The sequence below is a fragment of the Vanellus vanellus genome (assembly GCF_965231255.1).
Source record: "Vanellus vanellus genome assembly, chromosome: 1".
Lineage (NCBI taxonomy): Eukaryota > Metazoa > Chordata > Aves > Charadriiformes > Charadriidae > Vanellus > Vanellus vanellus.
This window is the reverse complement of record NC_138905.1, coordinates 154,385,529-154,410,975: the sequence shown is the minus strand read 5'-3', so window position 1 is coordinate 154,410,975 and position 25,447 is coordinate 154,385,529. Positions and strand designations below refer to the sequence as shown.

The window sequence follows — 25,447 nt, the reverse complement described above, 5'->3', positions numbered from 1 at the left end:
TTTGTTTTATTCTTCTAATTCAGCACTGAACAGAGTTTGAGGGTGCTAGTTTGTAGCTAACATATAAAACTCAAGTCCTATGTGTGACTATTTAACCTTATATAGTTTGTTTCCCAAGAATGGGGATTAACTGTGAAGTATCAGTCCAGTTTTTATTTAAACAGTTTTATTCTATTCAGGTCACATTAACCTCCTCTTTTGTTTCACTAAGGAATGCCACCCTCTTAACTGCTGCCTGTGCCACACCACCATGTTGTGCTGATGTGCACCACTGCATTCGGAAGAGGCTGTGTGCTAGAAGGGATTCTGTGACACAGTGCCTCATCTGCCTCGATTTTCTGACATGTTAAAAGGGTGCAGGAGCTGTTCCTGAGATTATCACTGTCAGTGGTCATATTTGCTGACAACCAGCCAAGTGGCTCACGATTTGCTACGCACTCAGAAGAGTAGATGATCCCAGCTCAAAGAGCTTCCAAACTAAACAGGCAGAGGCATGGGGATGGAGGTGAAATGCAGGAGCAGAAGGGAGGTGCAGTAGCAGCACAGGTCACCTTAGATCCATTATGTTTCTGGTGGCTATTCCAGAGGAGAAAAGTAAATAGAAAGACAGGTGAAAGGAAATAAGAGAGGGATGGAGCAGGGAAGAGAAAGCAAGAGAGCCGGGTGAGATGTACACTGAGGGGGGCAGACTAGAGGGAAAGGGCTGCTCATAGCTGACAGTGTGCCAAGGACACAGTCAGACTGGAGGCCATCCAGGCCCTCCTCTGACCACCCAGCATCCCTTAGCAAGCATGTCCAGGCTATCTACAACATGTGTTGGGTGCTTAAAACCATGTGACAGAGCAGGGCCATATGAATTATTTGAAATTCACCTTTGTTAATAGTTGCAAAACATTTGCTGGAAATAAGCAAACAAGCACTCGAGCCTTTGCATATTAGAAATGTGCAGCTGTTCTTTATGTGAGGGGACCCTTGCAAGGAGTTGGTAACAAATTGCAGCCAGCCAGTAAAGAGTTGTGGCTGCCTGACAGGAGGGATTGGAAGCAGCTTTCCCAGCTTAATTCATCCCCTCCCTGTGAGAGGAGCAATGGCGGAAGGGCAGGAGAAACAACCACAGTGGGAAAAGAAGGGAATAGCAGCTACGTGAGGAAGGGAAGGCAGGCATCATCTACAGTAAGTCCTTGGTGGAGCACTGCAGCTTTCCAGTGCTACTAAGTATTTTCCCCTGCCTGGCGGATGGGCACAAGTGCCTCCAAGGGCAGCTGTGGGAGTTGCTAGTGCTCCTCTGAGATGGGGAATGGTGCAGAGAGCTAGCCCGAGTCCACCTAATGTGTCTCACACAAACCGAGGCTTACATGGGATTTGAGCCGATGCTTTGTAGCAGGGTGAGCTCCAACCCAGGCACCCAGGCAGGTCCTGCGTGGGGGCCATGGCTGCACTGCTAGCAAGGGATGCCAAGCTGAGGAGACATTCCTGGGACAACTGGGGTGTCCGTCACCTGCATATTCCCTGTACTGGGAGGCAGACCCTGGGTCAAACTCTGGGTCCTCTGACCAGGCGATGTAAAGCTGTGCAAGGAAATCGCAGCAGCAGTGGACATGCAGCTTCCCCACCCCAGGCTCCGGCTGGAGTGAGTCTGTTGGGCCTCCAGCTAAAAACTTGATCTGAATAAGCTGTTTAATGCCTCCTCTGCAGTGGGAGTGGAAAAAAACCCCTCACTAGCGTAAGGAAAAGATGAGTTTGTGTCGGTTGCCTCAGCACAGGAGCCATGCTATGCTTGTGAAAGAGCTACTAAAGCAGCAATCCAAAATGCAATGACTGCTCCTTGCTTCTGCCTGTGCTTTTTCAGAGTCCTTTTGAGTGACAGACCAGAGTTGGTTTGCTAATCTGCTCGCTTTCATTAGGAAGGGAGTAACTCTTGGAGGAAGATGAGGGCCAAGAAAACATCAAGCAGAAGAGGGAAAGGGGCATGGGACTGAAATAAGAAAAGAAAACAGCGAAATGTGTGGGACAACAATTTTCTTTCTTTCAGGATGTCACCTTCCCACAGAAATGCTCACTGGCATTTTGCAGGGAGAGCTGCAAATCCCGCTGAAATGCCTCAGGGCATTGCTCCGAGGTTGACTTCCAGAAAACACAGGGCCGGGCTGACTAGTCAAACTCTAGTTTATCTCTGGGGAATGCTGGCAGCCAAAACATGTTACAAATGGGAGAGTTTGCAAAATAGTGCTGTGTCCTCTAAATCCATCACGGTTCCTGGACAGAAAAAAAAAAAAAGAAGTGTTGTTTTGCTTGTTGTGGGTTTTCTTTCTTGTGACAAATTCCCTGCAGACCCTGGCACGTTCCCTGTGGTTTTGCTGCCTGCCAGAGGTCCGTGCTGGCTCAGTGGGAACATTTTATCGTCTTCTGACCCCCAAGGTGTTGGCTGTCAGTGGCCCCTGTGTCACCTGTGGGGCTGTCCGCTCTGATCTGCTGGGTGCTGGGGGAGCTGCAGCGGTCATGATGGTACCCTCCTCTTCAAATTTACTGTGTGCTTGGGTGCAGGACAATGACTAGGCAGTTACCTTAAAGTCACTTTTAACAAAAAGCAGGTTAAAATATTATGTAAATAGAAGTACACACTTGGAGTATCCAAAATGTTAAAAACCCCTGATTATTTCTTACAGAAGACAGGGGTAAAGAAATGCATGTAAAACTTCACTTGCTGGTACTAAGAGTTAATCTAGAAACTCCCGTCCCTGCCCTGGTATTCATCTGATGACTTGTAGATATTTTCGTGACACACCTTGCCAAGGAATCTGCCTGCCCTAAGTTCAGTGTTGCATTAATCAGAACTATGGCTAATCCTGTGGCGGGGTTGCTGTTTTTTTTTTAATTATTATTATTTTTCAATTAATCTCCTTTTTGGAGTCCTCAATGGAATCTGAAGAGATTATATATCATTCCCTTATCCCCTCTCTTCTTCCCTCACCCTGCTCTGAAAAGGAAAACAAAATGAACCCCTTATTACTGAACTACTTGCCAGTGCGTTCATGTCTTTTAGCATTCGTGCAGCCAAAGGTGCAGTCTGACGTTAGAGGTAGCCGTAGCTCAGAAATAAAACACTTTGGCAGGTCTGTGTCGGATCCGCGAGGTGACCTGCCTTGCTCTGCCACCACACAGGCCAGCATGCAGCAGTGTGCCTGGCCGGGTGGGGGGCGGCCAGACAGACCCTTCGGCCACCCCCTGGCTTCCCAGCCCTCCCATGGCACTGGCAGCACTCCCTGGCCAGTTTACAGCTCCTTATCTCTTTGACTTGGGTGGTGTTTCAGTTTAAAATGTCTCTACCTGCTCTTGTATTTTATGTGACTAATTTAACATAGTGCCATTGCTGGAATACTTGATAACCAGCTTCAATACCTGCAAATCATTGCTGGCTTCAGGTTGAGACCAGATCACCTGATAATAAGGTGCTTTGTTGAGTGCATTTGGGGTGGTGGCTCCCCAAACCTGTCTTCTTAGGACTATTGTGATGTTCATCCTTAGTGACTGGACAGTGTTGCTGCTTCGGGTGGAGAGAGTGGAAGAGGACTGAGAGAGGTTCTTGCGAGGACAGCAGCACCCAAAGGGACCCACACCAGAAAGCTGGTGACATGCAGAACAGGCATCTGTGCTTCACGTTGGGCAAAACAAGTGTTTCTTGCCACATTTACACCCATGGCCAGAAGGATCTGACCACACCAGGACCTCCCTCCTCCGAGGAAGGGCATGGGGTGGGCCATGTCGCTGGCCCCAAACCTTTGGGTCTGAGGCAAGCTCGTTAGCTGCTTCGCTGCTCCTGTCTGAAAGGCAGTGCCTCTCCGTTTCTCCCTACCGTATCCACCCAGCAGGGTGAGTAGAAAGGAGGTGTTTTGAGGAGAGTACCTGAAAGATGAGAGACTTGCCTTCTCCCATGAAATAGGCTCTCTGCTTTTGAGCCCAGCCTTCCTCTGCGCCAGCTTCTGGGGCGCTAAGTTTCTCCAGAGAGGTAAGGCCTAGATTGTCAGGTAGCCTCATGAGGTACGTTAGTGACCTAGACAACGTTTTCCATGTACAAACACAATTAACATACCTCTTTCTCAACCACAGAGAGATGTCACACTATCTGCAGAGGATGCAGTGGTTTATGTCTCTCACTGATAAATCTGAAAGGAAATGCCAAAAAAAAAAAAAAAATCCTGGCTGCTGCTTTTAGTATTTGTCTGGCAACCGCCATATTTTATTATTTCAGTAAAAAGAAAATTCCATGCTCTCATGTGGAGGAATCTGCTAATAAAAACAAAGAAGAGAAAAGAAACCACTGGATTTGTCTTGCTTTGCAAAGCAGAAGGACATGAAAATCTTTCACAGAGCTCTGCTGTCCTTCAGAAATGGTTATATAGCACAGGGTTTTAGGGTTTAACACAAGCCCCCTTTCACATTTAGCTTTTGCTATTCTTTTTTTCTCCTCCGGTTGTATTAGCTGGTTTAATATGAGCTATTACTTCTTCCTTCAAACCTCATCTCACATTGCAGTTAAGGGACGTGCCAATAAAACCACAGGATACGATGAAGGATTTTATGCAGTAGGAATGAGATATGCACGTGGGGGGTGGTATTGGAGAGCCAGCAGCAAACTCCATTTCACAAGGGAGAGGGAGCTGTGAGAGAAGAGCAAGTGGTCTGGAAAGGAAGATCTTTGTAGATCTGCATAGGAAAGCAGAAAGAAAAGACATGAGGGCGAGGGCACCAGGTAGTTGCTATTGGAAGGAGTCTGCAGCAAATTGTGAAGGACTGGGTGTTTGGTGCTGGAGTGAATAAGAAGAGGCGGTCACAGCTGTGTGCTGTGCTCTTCAGGGTGTCTCGGGTTGGAGTCCTGCCAGTGCTTCTGTAACTGGTGCTAGGGAAGCACCGGCAGTCTTTTTCCAAGGGAAGGAGATTAAAATAGCTGTGTATTTCTGGTCAGAAAATTTATTCCAGATACACCCTCTCATTCTGTCTGCTTCTTGTTTTTCTGTAGTACCGGTATTGTGTTGGAAAATAGAAACTTGTTAAATTGCTTACTTGCGTGTGTTAGGACCAGTTCCTGCTCCAGCCCCCTCTGCGCTGTGCTGATAGATTGTTGTCTTCTGTGCTCAACAGGTACCTCTGTCCCAAATTGCCTTCAGTGCTGCACCTCCTCCTCAGATCCTGTACAATCCTGCCCAGCAGATCCTGACATACGCTGGGTTTTGTCCTTCTGCAACAACTATTTCTACTTATCCATCCTACCCATTACCTCTTCAGGTACAGTACAAAATGGCACCCTTCTTACTCCATCCGAAAAGCATAAGCTGCTACTCAGTACAAACTCTGCAGTGGTAGATCTTGACTCCTGGGGGTTTGAAAGGAGGCAAGGAAGTTGGATCCCAACTCACAGACTCATCTCTGGGCCTCGTTCTCAAGTCTGTTCTCAGATCTCAGGCTTTCTCTGGTTGTCCTTTGCACTCTGTCTGCTGACCAGGGATCCCAATGTGGGATCAGAGCTGCGCTACAGTAGTTATGAAGATGAACACAGCCCCCATGTTGGGCAAGATAAAGCAGCGACAGAGGCATCAGGGAAGCCAAAGGAAGCATCTGATACACACAGGATTCATCAGAAAAGTTTACACACCTTAGCCCACTTTACTCTTAATATGGAGAAAAGTACATGAGGACTCATCAGATGGAAAGGAGACAAGAAAGGGGAAGAAATAAGAGTTCTGTGAAACTGATATGGAAAGAATTGTGGGTGGATATTAGTGATTACTCCTAATCACACAAAGTTTTCATTGCCTCGGTAAAGCTATTAGGTGGCAAGATAAGCCAGAAATAGGAAGTGTTTTTACACACCAGAGAAGATTCAAATGCCACAGGACGTTGCAGAAGAGTAAAAATGAGGGGTTAGGAACACTGGCTGCTGTTAAATACAGGGATTCAGGTGTCACTTGCAGCCCAATAAGTCCCCACATGGCTGCCTGCCACAAGAACGAAGGGGGGCTCATCAAAAGATGAGTGGTGCCCATTGATAGGACGAGGGGTAATGGGCACAAGCTTGAACATAGGAAGTTCCATCTTAACATGAGGAGGAACTTCTTCACTTTGAGGGTAGTGGAGCACTGGAACAGGCTGCCCAGAAAGGTTGTGGAGTCTCCCACTCTGGAGACGTTCAAAACCCATCTGGACGCTGTCCTGTGCAACCTGTTATAGGTGACCCTGCTCTGGCAGGGGGGTTGGACTAGATGATCTCCAGAGGTCCCTTCCAACCCTGACTATTCTGTGATTCTGTGATGGAGCCCTTTTTCTTTTAGCTTCCTATAAGCATCTGCTACAGGCCACTGCTGGGAGATAGGTACAGAGCTGCTGTGGCAGTTGGCAGAGGTTGGTGAGCCTTACCGACCAGAAGCAGCAGTCCTGAAGGCAGGAGAGAAAGCTGTCGGAGGTGCAGCTTTCTCCCCGTGCGGGAGGGGATACAACATGAGCTGAGTCAATGCTGCTTTGCCTCCTTCAGAAGGATGAGGTGCAAGTCATACTCCAAGCCTGTGCTGCATCCAGCCCACAGCTGGCCTGGAAGATGCAGGGAGTGGTGCTGAGGAAGGTGTTTGCTTTTTTTTTGCCCTAGAGTGAGGTGAAGAATGTAGAGCGAGCTGATAAATAACTGAATGTACTGAGACCCTGGAGCAATCATAGGAGTTTTTAGATGTTTTAAAGCACAGTAAGACTGTTTTGTTCTGTCCAATGGCTTGTTATACTTTGGCTGCGTAGTGCTAGACCAGTAGGTACCACAAGTTTTGCAATACTTAATTGAAAACACGGCATGTTTTCAAGACCAGCTCCCCACAGCCTCCTGGGCTACGTCTGTTCAGGGCAAATGAGCTACCAGGCACAAGTAGTGGGACACAATGATCATCCAGACCAGTGAATTGTTAGCATGCTCCTGGTATGGGTTTGGCCCAGACCACCTGACAGTCTCCCAAGAATGCCCAGGAAGGGGTCAGGAGATGGCAAGGGTGATGGACCATTCCTGGTAGGTAGTGTGCATACAGTTGCACTGGTTTGGTGGTAAGAGTTCAGCTGTAGGGATGTGATATGTGCTGTGCCAGTTGGCTTCACAGCCAGAGAACAGTCCTTGGCACGTCTTATTTATTAACATAAATGGGGCCAGGCACTTTTGGAGACCACGGCTTGAGAGGAAAAAAAGAGCACGCTCAGAGATCTTTTTTTGTTTGCTTTCAGCTAAAAAGCTGTGCTGTTCTGCAGAGTTCAGTTAGCACGTAGCCAAGAGTAGAGAGAGAAGGGGATAAACACAGACGAAAGCAAGCAATTAAGCTGAAAAGATGCATGTAAGTAATCATGAGGATCAGTTGTAACTGTTCAGTCCGGTGTCCAGTGAGAAACAAATACATCATGTTTACCCCAATTTTTTAACTGCGTTCCAAAATAAACACAGTTCTTTTCCTAGATTTCTGCTTTTTTTAAGTGTGTTCATTTGTCTTCTCTCCTCTTCATAACATTCAGAGGCAGACGCCACCAGCTGTCCCCAGGCCAGGAGAGGTTAGCAAGAAGCACTGGGCTCCAAAAGGGAAAACGCTTAATCCTTTTCCTGGAAAAAATACTAAAAAAAAGCAAGCTTCCTTCCTGCATGTATGAGCTCATTATGTTGTAGTTTGGAGAGAATGAATTTCTGCATTGATATATGAGTTAAAAAAATCATAATAAACTTACTCAAAGCTGCAAAGGGTGAATGTTAGAAGCAGGCCTGATTAGGAACAGCCAGAAGCTTAACTGTCATCCACTTCCATTACTTGCCACTGTGGGCTGAATCCATGGGGCTGGAGGAAGGTCTTTGTGGCCCATCTGATGCTCCAAGCAGTGCCCAGCTGCCTTCACAAGCCCTGTTCAGCTGGTCCTGGTCCTTAAGGCAACTACAGGCCCGGAGGCTGGGATTCATTTGGCTAAACACAAGGGTTGTTAGCATGTAGGGATCTAGTGCTGCCTGATAATGGGATCAGGTAGCCATCTGGCCCCTGCTGCCACTCCTGTAATCCCTATGTCACATCTATGTGGATGTCATGGCATCTCAAAAGGGCTGGACACTTACATGTGGGCAACTGAATTGAGCTCTAGCTGTCCGCAGTGTAGGAGACTCCACCTGAGCTAGTCTACCCTTCAGAGTTCACAGAGAGAGCAAGGCAATTCTCACATGTTGGTTATCTCAGGCTAAAGATGTATGATGTGAGTGATACGAATGCAACCTAAAGGCCTTTCCACTGACTAGGGGTAGGATTCAATTGCTACATGTCACTATGCTGTGTGCTCAGATATCTGTGGTCTTGAGCCTTCAAGTGAGACATCAAAATCTGAGGCTGAACCCTGTATCCTAGGGCTGCAGTTCTGTTGCTTAAAGACGTGGCATCTGAGGTGGCCTAAAGTTCACAAGACATCCATACGGGGCTGGCCGATGTAAGCCAAGGTCTATGTGAGACTCAAACCTATTTCTGGAACAGCTGGCCAAGGGTGCCCTTGGACATCTCAAAAGGCATAACTTTTTTGCTTCCATGTAGACCAAGATCCACATAAGGGCCCCAAGACACACCTCTCCTCTCAGCATTCCCTTTGGCTCGCCGAAGCTTTGGCTAAACACTGTTCCTAAGCCCCTGCATTTCACATTGCCCTGCACCTGCCCCGAGTTGGGGCAGGGTCACACACGTGGTGGTTCAGTACAACAAAAGCAGCAAAACATTCTTCAGCTAAGAGTTAGGGGAAAAAAAAGTGAATTGATGCCAGTTAATGAAGTAAAATTAGCAATCAGTTACCAGCTAATAACTCTAGTTTGAACTCTCACCTCAACCAGAGTGAATCTACACCTTAGTTCCTTCTAGGAACATATCCCACCCTGGGTTAGTCAGGCACGCAACATGCCTAGCCGAAGCGCTGCCGCTACTTGCATGGACTGAAGCTCCATTAGCTCGAAGGCTTTGAACCTGAGTTCACCTGTGGCTCCCACCATTGAGCAGATTAATTCCTAGTCCTCTGCTGAATCTGGTGTCTCACTGAATAACTGCTTGCTGGAGGGGCAAACAAAGTCTTAAAAAAACCCACAACCTGAGCTGGTGGTAAACGCTCCTCACGCTTCCTTGTCCCCAAGTAGAAATCAGCCAAATGCAAGAAAGAAAGGGTGGTAACAGGAATGCATTTTGACAGGGATGTAACCAGCATTTGGTTTGTTTACTGTGGCATGTGCTAACAAAATCATTCATCCCTTACTGGTACAGTTCAGTCACAACTAGCCTTGGTAACAGGCCTGCCAACTGGTCAGGTAAATGATTATTTGTGCAGGGACTGGGGGTGATGACAGCAGTAAGTGTTCTGCCAGTCATTCCTGCCAGAGGAGAACTGATTACAGAAGCAATTCCAGGCAGACGGATGGAAACAGTGGCTACAGTTTGAGGTGGGAGGGAAGCAACAACTCCAAAACAAATAAAAAACCCCAAACTACCCAAAATCCCAACAGCTACGTTTGGAGCTGCTCTAGCTAGCAGCTCTGTCAAGATACCTGGAGAGTTAAAGCGCAAAATCAACCTTCCTGTCACATGCCCATTCTCACTCACTAAGTCACCCTGTGGTACAAATGCAGGACAACATTCTGCTCACCGTGGGGGTTTGACCCAGGGCAGCAGCCCCCGCTGACCCGGTGCCCCACGGAGAAGCCCGGCACTGCGGCATGGGGTCTGCCAGCCCTGGGCAGCCTTCTAGATGGTGACTATTATTTTTTTTAGCAGCAGGGAGCAGCGTTTACTTGCCCGTATTTTTCATTTCCCTTGAAAAAGATCCATGATTACTATTGTTTTGTTTTGTTTTCAATTCCAGGCACTTTAGGCCTGGACCTGAGGGGGAGCTGAGCACAACTGTTCTGCTGAAGCCCATGGACTGGCATGTGCTGGCATATGAGGGCAGGAGTGAAATCCTGACCCTCTTGAAATCAATGACAAAACTTGGTTTAAAGTAGTGGTAGGATTTTATCCAGAACGTTGGTCCCTACATGCATTCCTTTTTTTTAACAAACTCTGCTTGTTCCTGAACATGGGTTGCTTCCTAAGCTCTATTTTTCGTGTCCCTTTCAGCCAAAGCCCCATTATAGATGAGACAGCCAAAATGAAAGACCTACAGGGTGATACATGCGTACCTGTAAAATTTTCTGTTCAGAGGAGTCTGCATTTGGCACAGGAATAAGACCTTGCATTTATGCAAGTATCATAACTGAGTTTAATTACATCTGAGATAATTTAAATTTCATAGTGATGCCTGGAAATGAGCAGCTACATGTAACCTAATCAGCTGGTCAGGTGCAGAGCCTCACCCAGGAAGCCAGAGCATCTTTTCCTGCAGAAATTCCTGTTCTGCTGTATGCGCAATGTCTATTAAAAATGACTTGGGTTACAGATGGAATCTTTCTTGTTTCACTAGGCACCATCATTGCTATACTTAAGCAGGTGCGTTAAAACTGAAGTGAGCGTTGTGCTGCAATGCATGACAAATTTAATCAGGGGGTTTAGCGTATGACACATGGCAAACACTTGATGCAGAGCTGCAAGTGGGGTTGTAATCCTTTACTGAAGAAAGTATTTTTCTTTGTCTACATACAGCCTGCCAGCAATTTCCCAGGAACATCATCTACTGACATTTCTTTATCAGAAGAAACTCAGCCTCCATCTCAGTCCAGCTCCAGCTATGGTCTTCCCCCCAATGCCCCAGCCCTCTACACACCGACTTACTTCTTGCCTGGAGAAAAGCCTCCACCATATGCACCGTAGAACAAAGAATTTCTTTTAGGTAGCTAGTAGGCTTTTGTTTTTAAGAAGCGTCTGGAAACTGTGCTGTGCAGGCACTAGACTTCCCCAAGAACCCAGCGCAGAGTGTGTTACGGCCGCTCTGCTTTTACCCGCATCTCACTGTGAGCAGAGCAGAACCCTGGAAACGTAAGGGCAGGCACATCACCGCTGGGGTGACCAGTCACCGCCCAGTTTGCCTGCAGTCAAATGCAGTGTTGCTTTCTGGCTACCATGAGATGTCTCCTTCTTGGTACACTACAGAATGAATTTCCTGCAAGAGGAGAAATGAAGAAGACACTCTGGATACGTGTTCTGCTTTCATCAACCAATACAGAGGGGTTTTAGCCTGTGTTGTCTGAGCGGGCAGTTGGGAGCTCTCCGAGTCAGTCCTTTTGCGTAGGAAGAGACCAGGTGTTTGTTTGCTTGTAATATTTATTTAATAACCCTTTTTGGTGAAAGTGTTGTACCAATAAAAAATGTGTGGCAATTATTTTACAATAAAATCGACTATGTATGTTTATACTGTACCTAAGACTGTGTATATTTGTAAGGACAGGAAAACAAAAGAATGGAGGAAAAAGTAGCCTGCTGAATCTTTCCCTCTTTCAAGTTTCAAACAGAAAGGCTAATTTTATTGGCACTGTTTTATCCTAACTTTGTGCCAGTCTTGGCTGGGTAGTAAGGCGTCATGTCAGTGTGCTGAAGATGCAATTTCCAGACAGGTATTTTAAGCTGCACTTTAGTGTTCAAATTAATTCCCTTCTAGTCAAAAGAGGACCACAACCAAACCCACTCTATGTTAAACCCTGGTTATTTATTTTTGAACTGATCAAGACCCGATCCAGGCATTTTACAACGACAGAAACAGAGTGGATAAAGGGTCAGAATTCTTCCTTTTTTTTTTTTTTTTTTAATTTTCTCCTATTGTATAGAGACAAGTTGGCAAGGCCAAGCAACAATACCTGTAGCGGTTCCATTGACAGGAACACAGTCTTGTCCCTGTTGTGTGCACCTTGCCCCCTCGCTGTGCATCACATTAGCTGGGATCCCTCTTAGCACATGGCTGCCATATTTCGGGGCAGGAGTGGCTACAGCAGCATGAAAACCCATCAGACTGCTGCATCCCTTCCCTGCGTTCTGCTCCTGCGGGAAGGGTGGTGGTGCTGCTTGCTCTATGGATCTTGCAGTCTAGACAGCAACGAAGCTATAGACATTTCTTGGAAGGCCAAAGAGCAAAGCAGGGAAAGGAAGGTATTTCTCATTAACTTTTTAAGCAGCTGCTTCATCTTATGACAGTATTAAAAAACCCTGTATAAACAAAACCAGCCTACTGCATAGTTTCCTCTGAAAGGAAGTGACACCATGAGACCAGCTGAAAACGGAACAAAGAATGATCATCTTTTTACATAATACTTTCCACCTTTCAAGAAATTTCTGTTAATTCATGTGTTGTACCTCTGTGTATAAAAAGCAGGTTCAGTACTAATATACATAAGATCAGAGGTTAATTTACACGGGCTGTAAAAGCCATATTTTGTTCAATTAAGAAGGTTTTTCTGAGATGCAAAGGTTGAGGCCAGTGACGTTAACATCAGTGACAAGGTGCCTTACGTGTATCGTTGACAAGGTGAGTTATGTAAACCTGGTTGAGAGTAACAGAAGTCAGAGAGGAGACTATTATTTTTCTTTTAAACATTAATTTAATGCATCCAAAATGCTTAGTTCTTATGAAAATGCATGCTGTGAAGAGCACAATGACCCTGATCATTAAATGCGTGAACCTACATGTTCACTTCTTTTTACTTACTATGAATACTACCAGGGGAACCACCTGGGTTTATTTTGGGGACTCAAAGCCCGGAACAGACTCGCTCCCTTTGAGTTGAGCACCTAGACTGCTAACAGAACAAAAATGAAATCAGTGTTTCTCTTGGGTTGAAGCACAGTGACTGAGGAGGAATGACGGAATGCTTATTGGTTTTTTTCCTCTTTTCAATGGTATGTAGAAGCAGCTGCCTCTTCCTCCAGCGTGGTACTGCTGTAGGGTCTTAAAAACAATCCAGCTTGACACAAAAGACACCCACTTTCTGTATTCTCCAGACTTACAAACTCTGGCTTTCTCTTCTAAACCACGTTTTGGGGTTGGGGGTGTTGTGGTCTATGCAAAATATCTTTGCATACGTGCACACATATGCACAGCCCGGGAGAAATTTTTGCTTTGAATTAGATTGGTTTAGAAAATGGAATTAACAGTCTTTTTTCACATAATATTAGGTCTGAAACTGTAGAGTACCATACTGTACCACAGGATTCACGTTTCCAGGATCCAAAATAATTCTGGCCTCATAAATAGTACCACTTACTTTAACACAAAGGTCAGACGTGTTTGTGATTCATTTCTGCCACATGGTAGTTTTTTGGGAACTACCACAGAAATTATACAAAAATGCAAGGCATAAGACTATTTTGCTAACATGCTTCCTTTGAAAAGAACAAAGTAAAGCAGGGTTGGTTTCATCTACTTGGTAGGTGTCTTCCAAGTTTGTCCTGTTTTCATTAGAGCTACTCCAAGTTAAAAAGATGGGAGATGTATTTTGGTAAAGGACTAAAATACCCATGAAAAACACACAAAAACAAAACACTGCAGTGTGGAAGTGCTATTAACCCCAGTATTTTCAGGATCCCTGGCTGTTTCTTGTGTTCTCCATCATATGACAAGTTGATCCAGAGTCATCAACTCTAACAGAAAGTTGGAGTGGTTTCCTTTGCTCAATGTAACAAGCAAAAACATAGCACTACTGGGTTTTCCTATCCATGCACACTCTGCCAATACGTTATTACTGCCTAGCGAGCAACTATCCTTTCAAACGTGCATCTGGTCATACCTGAGTGTAAAGAGTCTTTTGAAAGCTCCTTCTGTAAGTGTAAATGGGTAGGCTGGTTGAAAGTAATAAAGCTCTGGTTTTTTCTTCATTACTGCATTACTGCTGACTGATTTGGTCATGACATGGAGCTATGATGTCATGCTGTCTAACGGCTACCTTCCTCTTCTCTGCTAAATAAAGCAAGGATCCTTACCAGGAAATATGTTTGGGATAGTCTTCCCCCTCTCCCGTCCATTCCTCTGGGACAGTTATATCTCTACAGCTTGGTCACAGATGTTGTCACATGTGTGGATTATTTGGCTAATCTGTCATCTCCATATTTGACTAGGCAAAACATGATATAGAATGATTAGGAACAATTTATAAAATACCTTGTAGGTTTAAACATTTTCTACATTAACCCTCTGAAGCATAGTGTAACCTTAGCCACCCAGTGTTTGGATTTCCACCGCAGCATATACCTATCTCTCTCTGTTTGTCAATCTGATGCAAGACAAGGACCAAATAAAGCAAGATTGAAGTGCCTCAGAGCAGGCTAGGCAAAGCCCACCCCGACGTCACAAGGACAGCTTAAAAGCTGAATGCACTTAATGGCTCTACAGCCTCTCCTGAGTAAACCCCCACGCATATTCTCACCATACTGCAATTCAGCCTGGCTAACTCTCACGGTCTCAAGCCTCTCTGCTCCCACTAAGCTCACAGCGAATGAGCCAACCTAAAAATTAAGAAGCAAAAATATGTCATCGCCAGATGATATACTCCAATTCTTGACACCTCATCATTTGCTTCAGCAGTTTTTGACACAAAAGCCATATGGCATTCAACTTATCGAGTCTTTTCTTCTAATTGTTTCCTGCTGACCCAACTTTGTTTTCTGTTTTCTGTTGACCAAGAGTTTTGCTAAAGGTCACAACTGAGTCTTCCATCTGTGGTACCGGAAAAAGAAACTCTAGCAATAAGAAGAGCAGCACCCATTTGCCCTCCAGCCCAGAAGATATGTAAAACTGACGTAAGCACATAAAAGCCCCCACTTCCAAACAAAAACCCAAACCAACCAAAGAAAAAAAACCCACTAGTGTAATCTCCACATCAGGCATAGCCTGAGTCATTACCTCCAAATAACAGAATACAGAATAATCTCAGTACAGGTAAATTAAAAACTTGTATGTAAATATTTTATTCTCATATTTTGCAAATCAGAAAGCAGTGTTTGGTAATAAAAAATAATACAGAATTATTATTTTTCTTCCAGTCCACACTCATATATTACCAGGTTTTCCACATTAGAGATAAAACTGTCTCTTACAGTCTAAAGGTAACATTCACTTTTGGTATATTCTGTACTTTTGGCTTATTTAATATTAGTCTTCTGAACTATTTACAAATATATTACAACGTTTAATCCTCAAAGCAAAGGAGTATTTCAATAATCAATCTGACATAAGGATCAGTAGCTCCTACATAACTTCAGTGTTTAAGAGAAACTATACACGCAGTGCGGTAGGTCTGAATAATTTATATCTTAAAAAAAAAAAAAAAGCATTGAAAGTTTCTGAATACAAAACTTTCGCATTGCAGTGGTACCTACTGACCCACCTCGACTAGAGGACAGGAATGTGAGGTGATCTCACTGTGCTTGTAGAGGGCCTCATCTAAGTCCAGTGCCTTGTTGCTCAACTTGATGGTCATGCAGCCGTGGTAGGACGCTGTGACTGGAGTGGAAGTCACAGGAACATCTGTGTGAAAGGAGAGACAAACATCTCTGATAGCCGGTTTTGAATAAAGACCTGCCCAACCTATGCTCAGATGAGCATCACAGAATCATAGAATGGCTTAGGTTGGAAGGGACCTTAAAGGCCATCTAGTTCCAACCCCTCTGCCGTGGGCAGGGACACCTCCCACTAGACCAGGTTGCTCAAAGCCCCATCCAACCTGGCCTTGAACACTTCCAGGGATGGGGCATCCACAGCTTCCCTGGGCAACCAGTTCCAGTGTCTCACTACCCTGAGTGAAAAAATTCTTCCTAATATCTATTCTAAACCTGCCCTCTTCCAGTTTGAAGCCATTACCCCTCGTCCTATCGCTACATGTCCTTGCAAAAAGTCCTTCTCCAGCTTTCTTGTAGGTGCCCTTCAGATACTGGAAGGATCACTTCAATGAATTCAAACTCTCCTCCACTCTGGGATTTCCACCTCCCTCCTGCCCCTCTCACCAGAAGGCAAGAACACAATCCCAGACGTGGGCAAAACGCCATCTGCTCTCGTGCACAAAAGCCCTTCTCCCAGGCTGAACCCTTCTGCAGCTGCTCTGTGTCTCTGCAAGGCCTCCAGTACTGATTAAACTATGAGCTGCGCAGCAGCAAGGCTTCACTCCAGTTGCACGCTGTGTTCACATTGCTTTCCATCTCAACCTTTTCCCCCCCTCCATCTCTGGACCCTCTACTTTGTCTTTACCTTCATCTAATGCTCTCCCTCTCTCTCTTCAAAATATCTGCCAAAAGATTATAGGAAGAACTTCATGACAGGGAGGCTCCTCCTCTATGCGGTCTCTACCACTTGCTGCACTCATCCTTACCATTCTCTGATTATGCACAACGAGGTTGCTGGCATTCACCAGAAAGGTGCTGGAATACATCAGCTGAGTTGGTAAGATTAATGAGACTAATTTTTAATACGGAGATCCACTGGTGACATGCCTTTGATCAGTTTACCAGAGGCGGAAAACAAATAGCAAGGAAGAAGACACTAAGTACAATCCAACAGACTAGAGAAAATTAGTCAATCTTATTACTAACTTCTGTAACAGCATATAAAAACTGACCCTAAGTAAACCAAAACCCCCATATGTAATACAGTAATAACATGAAAATTTATGTGAACTGTGTCCTCTACCCTTCCCCAAAGATTATTAGTTTATTTACAACCCAAAGCCAATCCAATCAAGCTGGTTGTGCAACGGAAAGCAATGAATGTCTCAAAGATTATTAAACTTCAGAGTGCTGCAGGTAGCTAAGTAAACCGCTTATCTTTACACTGAAGCAAGGACAACTTGAACAATAGGTCGTCCTGTTAACCTGAGATTATATGCAATTCAAAGGGTTCTGCCTGGGGACATGCAGGGCCAAATTTGAAGCTGATGTGATCAAACACAGCTCAGACTGAGGACAGACTCTGGGACTGAGTGAGAGAAAGAATATTTGTGTGGGATCTGTAAGCCACAAAGAGATACTATAAATTTTTCAGCTTCCTGGCTGAAAAGTACCATTGCTTGGTAGTTGCTTAAACTAATCATTTTAGCTATTTCTTATTCCTCCCCATTTACCAAATTTTATCCAGGAAGTCTGCTTAAGAGAAGGGGGCATCTCTGTTACAGTATCTCACATGAATGTAACTTAAGTTTTGACTCAGAAGAAGTCGAGAGCGTTGGCTTAACGGCCTGAACACTCGCTAAGGAATCATGCAGATTGCTGTTACGTGTGCCCCAGGGCTGACTGAAAGACAGTGTGGGCTTTGAGATGGATTTGTAAGATACTACCAAAAACAACTAAAAAAAAAAAAGATTTTCTTCGGGTTATAATTGCAAATCAGGTCAAATATTTTTTGTTATGACTAGAATAAAAATAAAGAAACATATGAATAACAATTTTCTGTTATGACTGGAAATGGATCTGTCTGAAATGTGGTCCTGTAAAGACTCAAAAGCCTTGTTTAAAGGCTCCTTCACCTGGTAGTATCTGCATTGCCTGGAAAAACAATTATGCATTATATAAATTACATAATTTAGAACTGAAAATACTATAGAAAAGGTAGTAAATGCCTATATGTTCTCTGTTATCTCTTGAAACTCTAAATAATATTTCTTCCACATCTGCTGTACTTAGGATGGGACATACTACCTATTTTGACTCAGAATTCTTTCTTTAATTTTGGCAAATGGAATAAAGACATTAAGTGCGACCACTATACTTTGTTTTTTCCACAGGGTATGGAAGCAGGGAAAAAATAAAAACGACGTAATGTTTGCAAAATTTGAACGAGCCAAACTCACTCAGATCTGACCATTTGGTATAGTTATTTAACCCAGAGTGATGAATCCAACCAAAGTGCTGAAATGTTTATTTGTTTGGCAAATGACAAGGTTTCTCAACACAAGTGCTGGGTTCCTCTCAATGGCCAAAGCAGACCACAGGCCAAAATTCCTGTTGCTAAGCACAACAGAACAAAGCAGGAAAGTAGCTAAACCTACAGAAGCCAGCTGGGTCTAAACAACCATAGCTATGATATCTCACACTTAGTCCTACGTAATTAAAAACTGCTTCACTCAGCACGGTTAGTCTAAGCGAACCGCAGAGAACTCGGGACAGCAACAGAATGGGATTGTCTTCTGAGCTGTGAAAGTCTCTGCTGTGCATTTGAAAGCTCCTCAAAAGAAAGCAGGTGACCTCTCTTCCTTTTGCAATGGCCAGCTCGGACAATTCAATCTGACACTGGAAAACGCTGCATTTGGGGATTCAGCCTTGTACCTGCCAGTATGCGAACGTCCCAGTGTGTGTGGCCTCCCCTTTTTAGGTGTCACTAGGAGCCATTTACATCATCGGCATAAATACTCTGTAAACTCTTGTTCATGGTGGGAACAGTCACGCCATGTGTCCCAGCACACGTGGCACCTCAGCCACCCTGTTCCAGCTTGACTGCTTTAGCACCTACCAAGAGGCCAACATCGCTGCCCCTCCTTTGCTTGGGCAAGTAAGGGCAAGATTTTGCTTAGCTGCTGGCAATAAAATAGGATGTACTGCTGTGCTTCAGAGAAATAAATGTTTCCCTAATTGCATTCCTCAGCAGTAGGGACTGATAAACCAGTTCAGCCAGAACAAGAAACAAACCCCCAAACTTGGCCAAAATTCATGATTCAGATGAAAGTTTGATCTTCCAGGTTCAGAACAGAGGAGCAAACTGACCTCCCACAAGAAGCACTGTTGTTGCTGAAAAGCCGGCAAAACTATAAATTGTGGTAGCCCAAATTTATAGCACAGAGAGAGGAAATCTGTTAATCGTGGAGTGCTATCATCACTTCACAGAGAACATCAGCCAGGGAGAATCACCACACTGGGCTTCCCAAACCTCAGTCAAAACAATGCGGGGCCACCGGTACTCCCCACAAGGAGTGCTCACACGCTCTCACCTAATGAGCATTAATGAAGCACTGCAGGAGCCTGTGGTACAGCTCCTATGGATTGTATCAGGTTTAAGACAAAGACCCTGCTTACAGCTACCCTTCAGAAAAATCATTCCTATTGTTGACCCAGCAAAACATTCTATTTTTGCCTCCAGCTGTCCTCAGAAGGACACCATTGTTCAGAAAAATAAAAAATTGTCAAGCACACCCTCACGTCTGTTAGGATCAGATGCTTGCATTGCAGACGAAGCCTGCTCAAGCAGAAACAGAGGAGGCTCCCAGCTTGAATGAACTGAGACAGTTTTCCTGACTGCCAGCTCAGCAAGGTGAGTTGGGAGCTTGTAGTCCAAGCTACAAAACTGGGTGCTCACCTGGCAATCCTCCCACGTACGTCTTCACCGTTGACTGCAAAGAGCTCTCCAAGATGGACAGACTGTCCTCTAACTCTGAGATGCTTAGTTCACTCTCTCCCGCTATCCCATCTACCCTCAGGGATAAGTGATCCTTCTTGAGGAGGATGTCCACGGAGTGTTCCTTCTTATCGCAGAGATTTATTGCCAGTCTGGACACAACTGTGTTCTCCAAGGCCACAATGACAAACTGGACAGCAGGGGAAAGAAGAAAAAGGCAGTGAGCAGAAATATATGCTTATCCAAGACCAGGATAACACTACTGTCATCTTGTTTACAAAGTTTTTGCAGACCCACCAGATAATTAGCTTTATTATGATTGCTGATCGTGTTCTGAGCTCACTTGCATAGATGAAAAACCAGTGAACCAGTGGGACTGTTAGTCATAACCACTGTCTTCTCAGAGAGAATTCTTAGTGGGTCTTACAGAGGTTGTTATATTGCCCTGGCACCACATAGACTAGAGCTGCTGTACTATAAACGAAAAGTTGGCTCGTGGGTTTTAGTGCAATTGTTCCTGATTTACGCTTATGTAATGCCAGAATCTCTCTCTTTATTATGAATACCATTAAATCAGTAGCTTCAGCACTCCATGATAACTGGCCTTTCACAGCACCTGGAGTGACACCTAAGCTTGCCTCTTGACTACCTTGGGACTATTACTGATTACCTCCAGAGAATGGCAATTCTTTGCTTACGGCATTAAACAGCTTCTGTGCCAGAAAAACATAACAAAATATGCCTACATTCAAGAGACCAGTTTCAGCTTTTACCTAGACAACGTTTGCAAAGAGCTCCCTAATAGTGTCTGACACGTACCCGTATGAGGCAGAACTTCGGTGTCAGCCAAGCACCTCAGTCTCGGACCATGTTCTGCACTGGTGGGGGCAAATAAGCAGGCAGGCAGCAAACCTGACAACTTTCAGTTCCCTGGAAACAGCAAGGAACCTTCTCTAGAAAAATGCTGAAGTCTGTACCTGTTGTTTCACTTTCTTTGTGGAGTGATAATCAATCAGAGATAGTGATAAAGGGACAGATGCTTCTTCTGTAACTAGAGCAAACAACACACCAGTATCTGTTGCTGGTTGAATTGCAGCATTTACTTCTATTTCCCAACTTGTCTTGGTTTCATTTCCAGAAGAAGGTTGTACTGCAGAAAAAGAAATGCGTAGGCATGACAAACATAGGACTAAAAGGGTAGGTTGTGCAATTTCTGCCTGGAGAAGAGGGTAGATGAATGACCATATGGAGGGACTGCCACATTTCTTTTACTCAGAAAAAAAAAAATAATCCGAAGCACCTGAACACAAAATCAGAGAAGAAAATAGCATATTTCCTCTCGTTACCTTCTGCATTCTGCTGCCTTTCAGAACGTCAAAGGACAAGGTTAAGCTTCTTTATCACAAAGAGAGATTCAGATTCTCATGTCTGTCAATCCAATACATTCAAAGAACTGCTGCAAGACAGGGCACCCAATTTTTTAATTGTTCTTGACTGTCCAAAGATCACTGAGGAATTTAAGTCCAAATCTGACACACAGGAAACGTTTCTATGAAAGTCTGTGTTAAACGGAAAAAGCATATAAGCACACTACACTGATCACCTACCTGATCACTTCCTGATCACCAACCTCTCAGAAGCACTGGATGTTTTATCTCACCTGCTGAACTCTGAATTAAACTCTCTGGCATCTTTCTTATTGACTCAGTGGCTTTGTAATTTAAAAGGTGACGGCGTCTACAAAGAAAGATTTCAATCCTGCTTCTACAACCTCCCTTCATAGGAGTATTAACTTTGCTGTTCACCGCATCTTGAAACACAATAAATAAGTTCTTTATAAAGCTTACCATTACAAAGCCAAAAAAAACCCCAAACAAACCAACCAAACAAAAGGAGGATTACTGTTTGTAGAAAAAAAGAATATAAAAATGAAGGTGCTGAGGATTTATCTCTGCTGAGTGCTGTCATTTGCACTTCGGATGCTGCCTAGTCTCTACTTTGCAGCTTTTGAATTCATGTGGTAAGCAAGATGACAGACACCTGATACTCCCTAATTTACAATAGCAGAACAGAAAAATCCACATAATGATGCACAGAAGGCTTCTGCAGAGGAGGAATTGCACACAAAACTAAAATAGATGGTTGGCATTTGTATGGGCTTAAAAATACTGACAGTTGATCGCACATATAAACACACAGAATAATCCAGAAGAAAGAAAAGGTGCCTTTCTGAGTGCTAAATTAGGATGGCCAGGTTTGTCTTGAAACTTGTTATTACTGTATCTAAGCCAATTTCATGCAGCTTGTATCAGAGATACGATTAGTGTGTTTGTCCCAAGTATAACGAATACCACCCAAGGATTAAAAGTGAATCTGATCTTGGACATTTTGCTACAGACAATATTGATTTTCGGTCCACCATAAACTCAAGATATAGCACAACGGCTTGCAGCTCTCCCTCTTCAGCGGAAAACAGAGGATAGTGCTGGGAACCACCTACGCTGCTGACAGAGGGATGTGAAGCCCCTAATGCTGAGGATGAGCTGGAACCAGCCTGGATGTGAAATGCATTACTTGAGCTATACAGAGAGAACCTAATCCATCCTGATCACATTCACACTGGCTCTAGCCATCATACATAGGCCTTCCTTTGCTGTGAACCATAAGTTTAGCTATTTCTTCTCCAACCACAGCTGCCAGTCTTTTCTGCATTGATCAACGCTGGGTCTGGCACACATATAAGTTTTAAACTGTTTATTAACCAAGTACGGTTAATAGCAGGACAACAGGTCAGAAATAAAAAAAATAAAGCACTTACCGTAAGTAAGATTGAACACAGCAAAACCTCGGCCAGGATAGAAAGACCCTCGTCCTGCTACAGAAAAGCACTGCATCTTTTCATTCATCTTTATGGTCTCTTGGATAGTGGTGTCCTCCCCGTTCAGCCAGTTCCATGCCCGCATGCAACCATCCAGCCGAGGGTTTATCTATGAAGATACAGCAGTATCTCATGCCTCAAAGTACTGTTCAGTGAAGAATATCTGATTTTGGCCTCAGAGGAATACTGAATAGGAGATGATACTAAATAGGATGATACTAAATAGGAGAAATCATTTTCACGTTATGCACACGCAAACCAATTGGTGGCAACCCCAACCCCACAATCCCAAGCAAGTAAGTGATCAGTATTCTCCAGGAAACTCCCCTGAGCTCAGCTTGTCGCCACAGGACAGAAGGGCACTAGCTAATGCCGGTGCTGATTTCGTTGTATTGATTCTGTTAGCTGCTTCTACGTACTGCACATCATTAGTGCAATTTACTCCTAAAGCTCTGTAGCCAAAGCTTTTTAAACTCCCGAAATTCTGCATTGCGAATGCTGGACGCTAACTTGAAGTTAAAAAAACCCCATCCTTTGTGTCACTGCAAACAGCCTTCATGACACACAAGATGTTGGACCTGATCCTGGCATAAGTTGATGGGTTCTGGCTTAAGGGAGGAGTGCCTGAGCTACAAGATGGGCACACCACTCTGTACACACCTTGTTCCTTCCAGCTTCTAGTTACGTTACCCTGTACCAAATGTCAGCATTAAAGTGTGAGACAGTGTGTAAAGAGAAGGCTCCTTGCAAAGTATCTAAATCAGCACCATCACCCCCAATTAACTGAAGCAGAGAGAGAATTAAGTGTCTGAGCCCGGATAAAAACCTCAGGAGTTTTTGGCTCTCAATCCTATATTCAGACCACACCCCGTGCTTAATGTTTCAGACAAGCGGTGGCCCTGAATGACTTCTTGTGAGGAACAGGAGCCTTCCTCAGCTGCTGCATTCCCAGTCATAGAGCCGCAAGCTTGTCACCTCGTTTAGAAATAAGGAGATGCCAATTTGGGTTTCAAGGTGCCAACTCTGTGTGTGGTGGACATTCAAAACAGCCTGAGCAGCAGGGATTTCAGAAACACATCCAATCTCACCAAACAGTGCCTTAACTTCTACTCACATGCCCTATCTACTTGAATTAGGGGGAAATACAGAAAATAAGCTTCTGTTTTCCCTTGGGTCTTACTAAACTGAAACAGCAAATGCAAGCAGCAAAACCATGATACAATATATGTGAAGTGCAAACTTTGGTCACAACACAGAAAGTGTCCTCAGTGCTGTTTCCAGATATAGTGGGCACAATGGTACCCTCACACAGCGGTGTGTCTGTCCACTCATGGTCTCCAAGCCACCATGACCACCGTTAATTTTGTCATGTGCTTCAGTATTGCTGTGTCCTAATTCTGCAGGCCAGGGGTGGGATACACCTCACCTAAACTTAGCGATTAAAAATTCAGGAGTCTCACCTTTGCTACTGCCTTAGGCTCCCTCTATAGTCAATGGAGAGAAAGCTGTATCCAGAAGGTGTTAATTCCACCTGTTGCAGGCAGGCTGAACTGCTCTCAGGCAGAACCTACATTTCCCTAAGAAAAGACGAAATCAAGCCCTTTGGGCATGCAAAAAACCATGAGTGCTAGTGCTATACTTACCGGTAGAATAAGGTCCTTTGTTTTGAAAGGAATGCCTCCTACAGTCAAATTCAGCTGATACAGTCCTTTCTCTAGAGTAAACAGATCCCCTGGGACAGCTATTTTCATAACTGCATCTCTGTTGACCTTTATAACCAAATTTCGTTCGAGTTCTTCAACGGAGATCTGAAAAAGTAAAATTGCAAACAGAATAATTCAGGATAAAAAGAACTTAATATCTGCAGCCTCAACTAAAGGACAGATACCACTAGTGAAATCCCCAAGCTGCAGAAATATTTTCTGTCCCCAAGCCTCTTTGTCTACCTTTTAAGTTACGTTCCACCTTGATATGTAGAACTTCACTCTAGAAAGCAACCTGGGGTCGCCCTAATGTCGAAAACAACCCAGCTACTTCAAAACAGCCACACAAAAATACAAGTGGATCAACCACGTGACATTTGTAGGTTGCTCTATGCGAAATGTAAATGCAATAATGAGTTATTAATGAGAAACTTCCTATTGCAACTGCACGTGAAAGGAAAAGCTGGAAAGACAGATCAGAAGATGTCTTTTGTTGGACCAGTGAAGGATAATATGGAAGGCTTCCAGCCACACTAAGTCTAGTCTTTGAATACTGAACCCTGAAAAAAGAACAATAGAAGGTGTCATATTTGAGAGGGCAATAAAAATGGGTAACAGGCAATAATTTTTCTCTCAAAGGGTCTCTGCAAGTTTTACCTCCAAAGTCTCCAAAGAGCTACTTCTAGGAAGATTTTATCACCACTGAAATTTAAAAAAAAATCATAATTTTGATTATGATCAGGCTGCACAGAGAAGTAGTATAAAGCAGCCAGCTCTGTGCAGGGAGAGGACGAGGCAAAGCACAAAGCAGACACACAGCAGGCTGCTGAACAGCGGCATGGATTCCGCGCCTTGGGACCTTGTCCTGCTACTGATGGGGACGTTCTGTGGCCGCAGCAGAAGACAACCCCTTTCTTCCTGCAGAGAAGAAGAAAGGAGCGCGCCTCCTCTATTTTGTCATCTTCAACACAGCACTCCTCCTTCCCACTCCATGACAGACACCCCACCTACCCACTCTTCATCCGTATAGCTCTGCTCCCTGGGACACCCAGATGCTGCCACCATCAGTGAGCCGCTGTATAGAACCAAATATCTATTTCAGCGGCTGTTTAGACTTGTTCTTCCCTCTCCCTGCTACTAGACCAGGTCATGAGCATCCTTCCCTTTCCATTTCAAGAGCAGCTGCCCCAAAATTGTTTCCATCAGCCTCACTGAGCTCTCACTCTGCGGCTGTAACATAAAGGACGACAGGGTTGAGCAGGTTTATATCTGGATGCTCCCTTTGGATTGCAGTCTTCAGTAATGAAGATTAAGTGAGTTTGATAGTCGAAAAGATTATTCACAGACTATCAAACTTCTTCTCCCACGGATTCCAGTACAGTCCGGTTCATATTGCTCAAACACTGTTTACACCTGGTGTGTTGCTCAGTACTATATCCTACAGGACATGAATTTACTTGTCTGAAGCTTTCTTGTTTAAAGTGGCATCTACGCTTCCTGACTGTGTTCCATGGAGACACACAAGTCAGGCTCCAGCAGGCTTTTTTGG

At 44.4% G+C, this 25,447-nt stretch overlaps 2 protein-coding genes across 2 annotated transcripts in view; one reads left to right on the top strand and one right to left on the bottom strand.

Annotated features, from left to right (window-relative positions):
• Positions 1-10,829, top strand: part of TMEM255B (transmembrane protein 255B) — a gene marked incomplete at both ends in the record, with an annotated part of 80,414 nt that extends 69,585 nt beyond the window's left edge. The window contains one exon of the mRNA XM_082481427.1: positions 10,662-10,829. Coding sequence (XP_082337553.1) covers positions 10,662-10,829 — 168 coding nt within the window. The remainder of the gene's footprint in view (positions 1-10,661) is intronic.
• Positions 10,830-14,893: 4,064 nt separating this feature from the next.
• The window catches only part of GAS6 (growth arrest specific 6), a gene marked incomplete at its 5' end in the record, with an annotated part of 42,976 nt that continues 32,422 nt past the window's right edge, over positions 14,894-25,447 (bottom strand). The window contains 5 exons of the mRNA XM_082493781.1: positions 14,894-15,468; positions 19,279-19,507; positions 20,295-20,467; positions 22,136-22,304; positions 23,839-24,003. Of these exons, the coding sequence (XP_082349907.1) occupies positions 15,317-15,468; positions 19,279-19,507; positions 20,295-20,467; positions 22,136-22,304; positions 23,839-24,003 (888 nt within the window). The 3' untranslated portion in view covers positions 14,894-15,316. The remainder of the gene's footprint in view (positions 15,469-19,278; positions 19,508-20,294; positions 20,468-22,135; positions 22,305-23,838; positions 24,004-25,447) is intronic.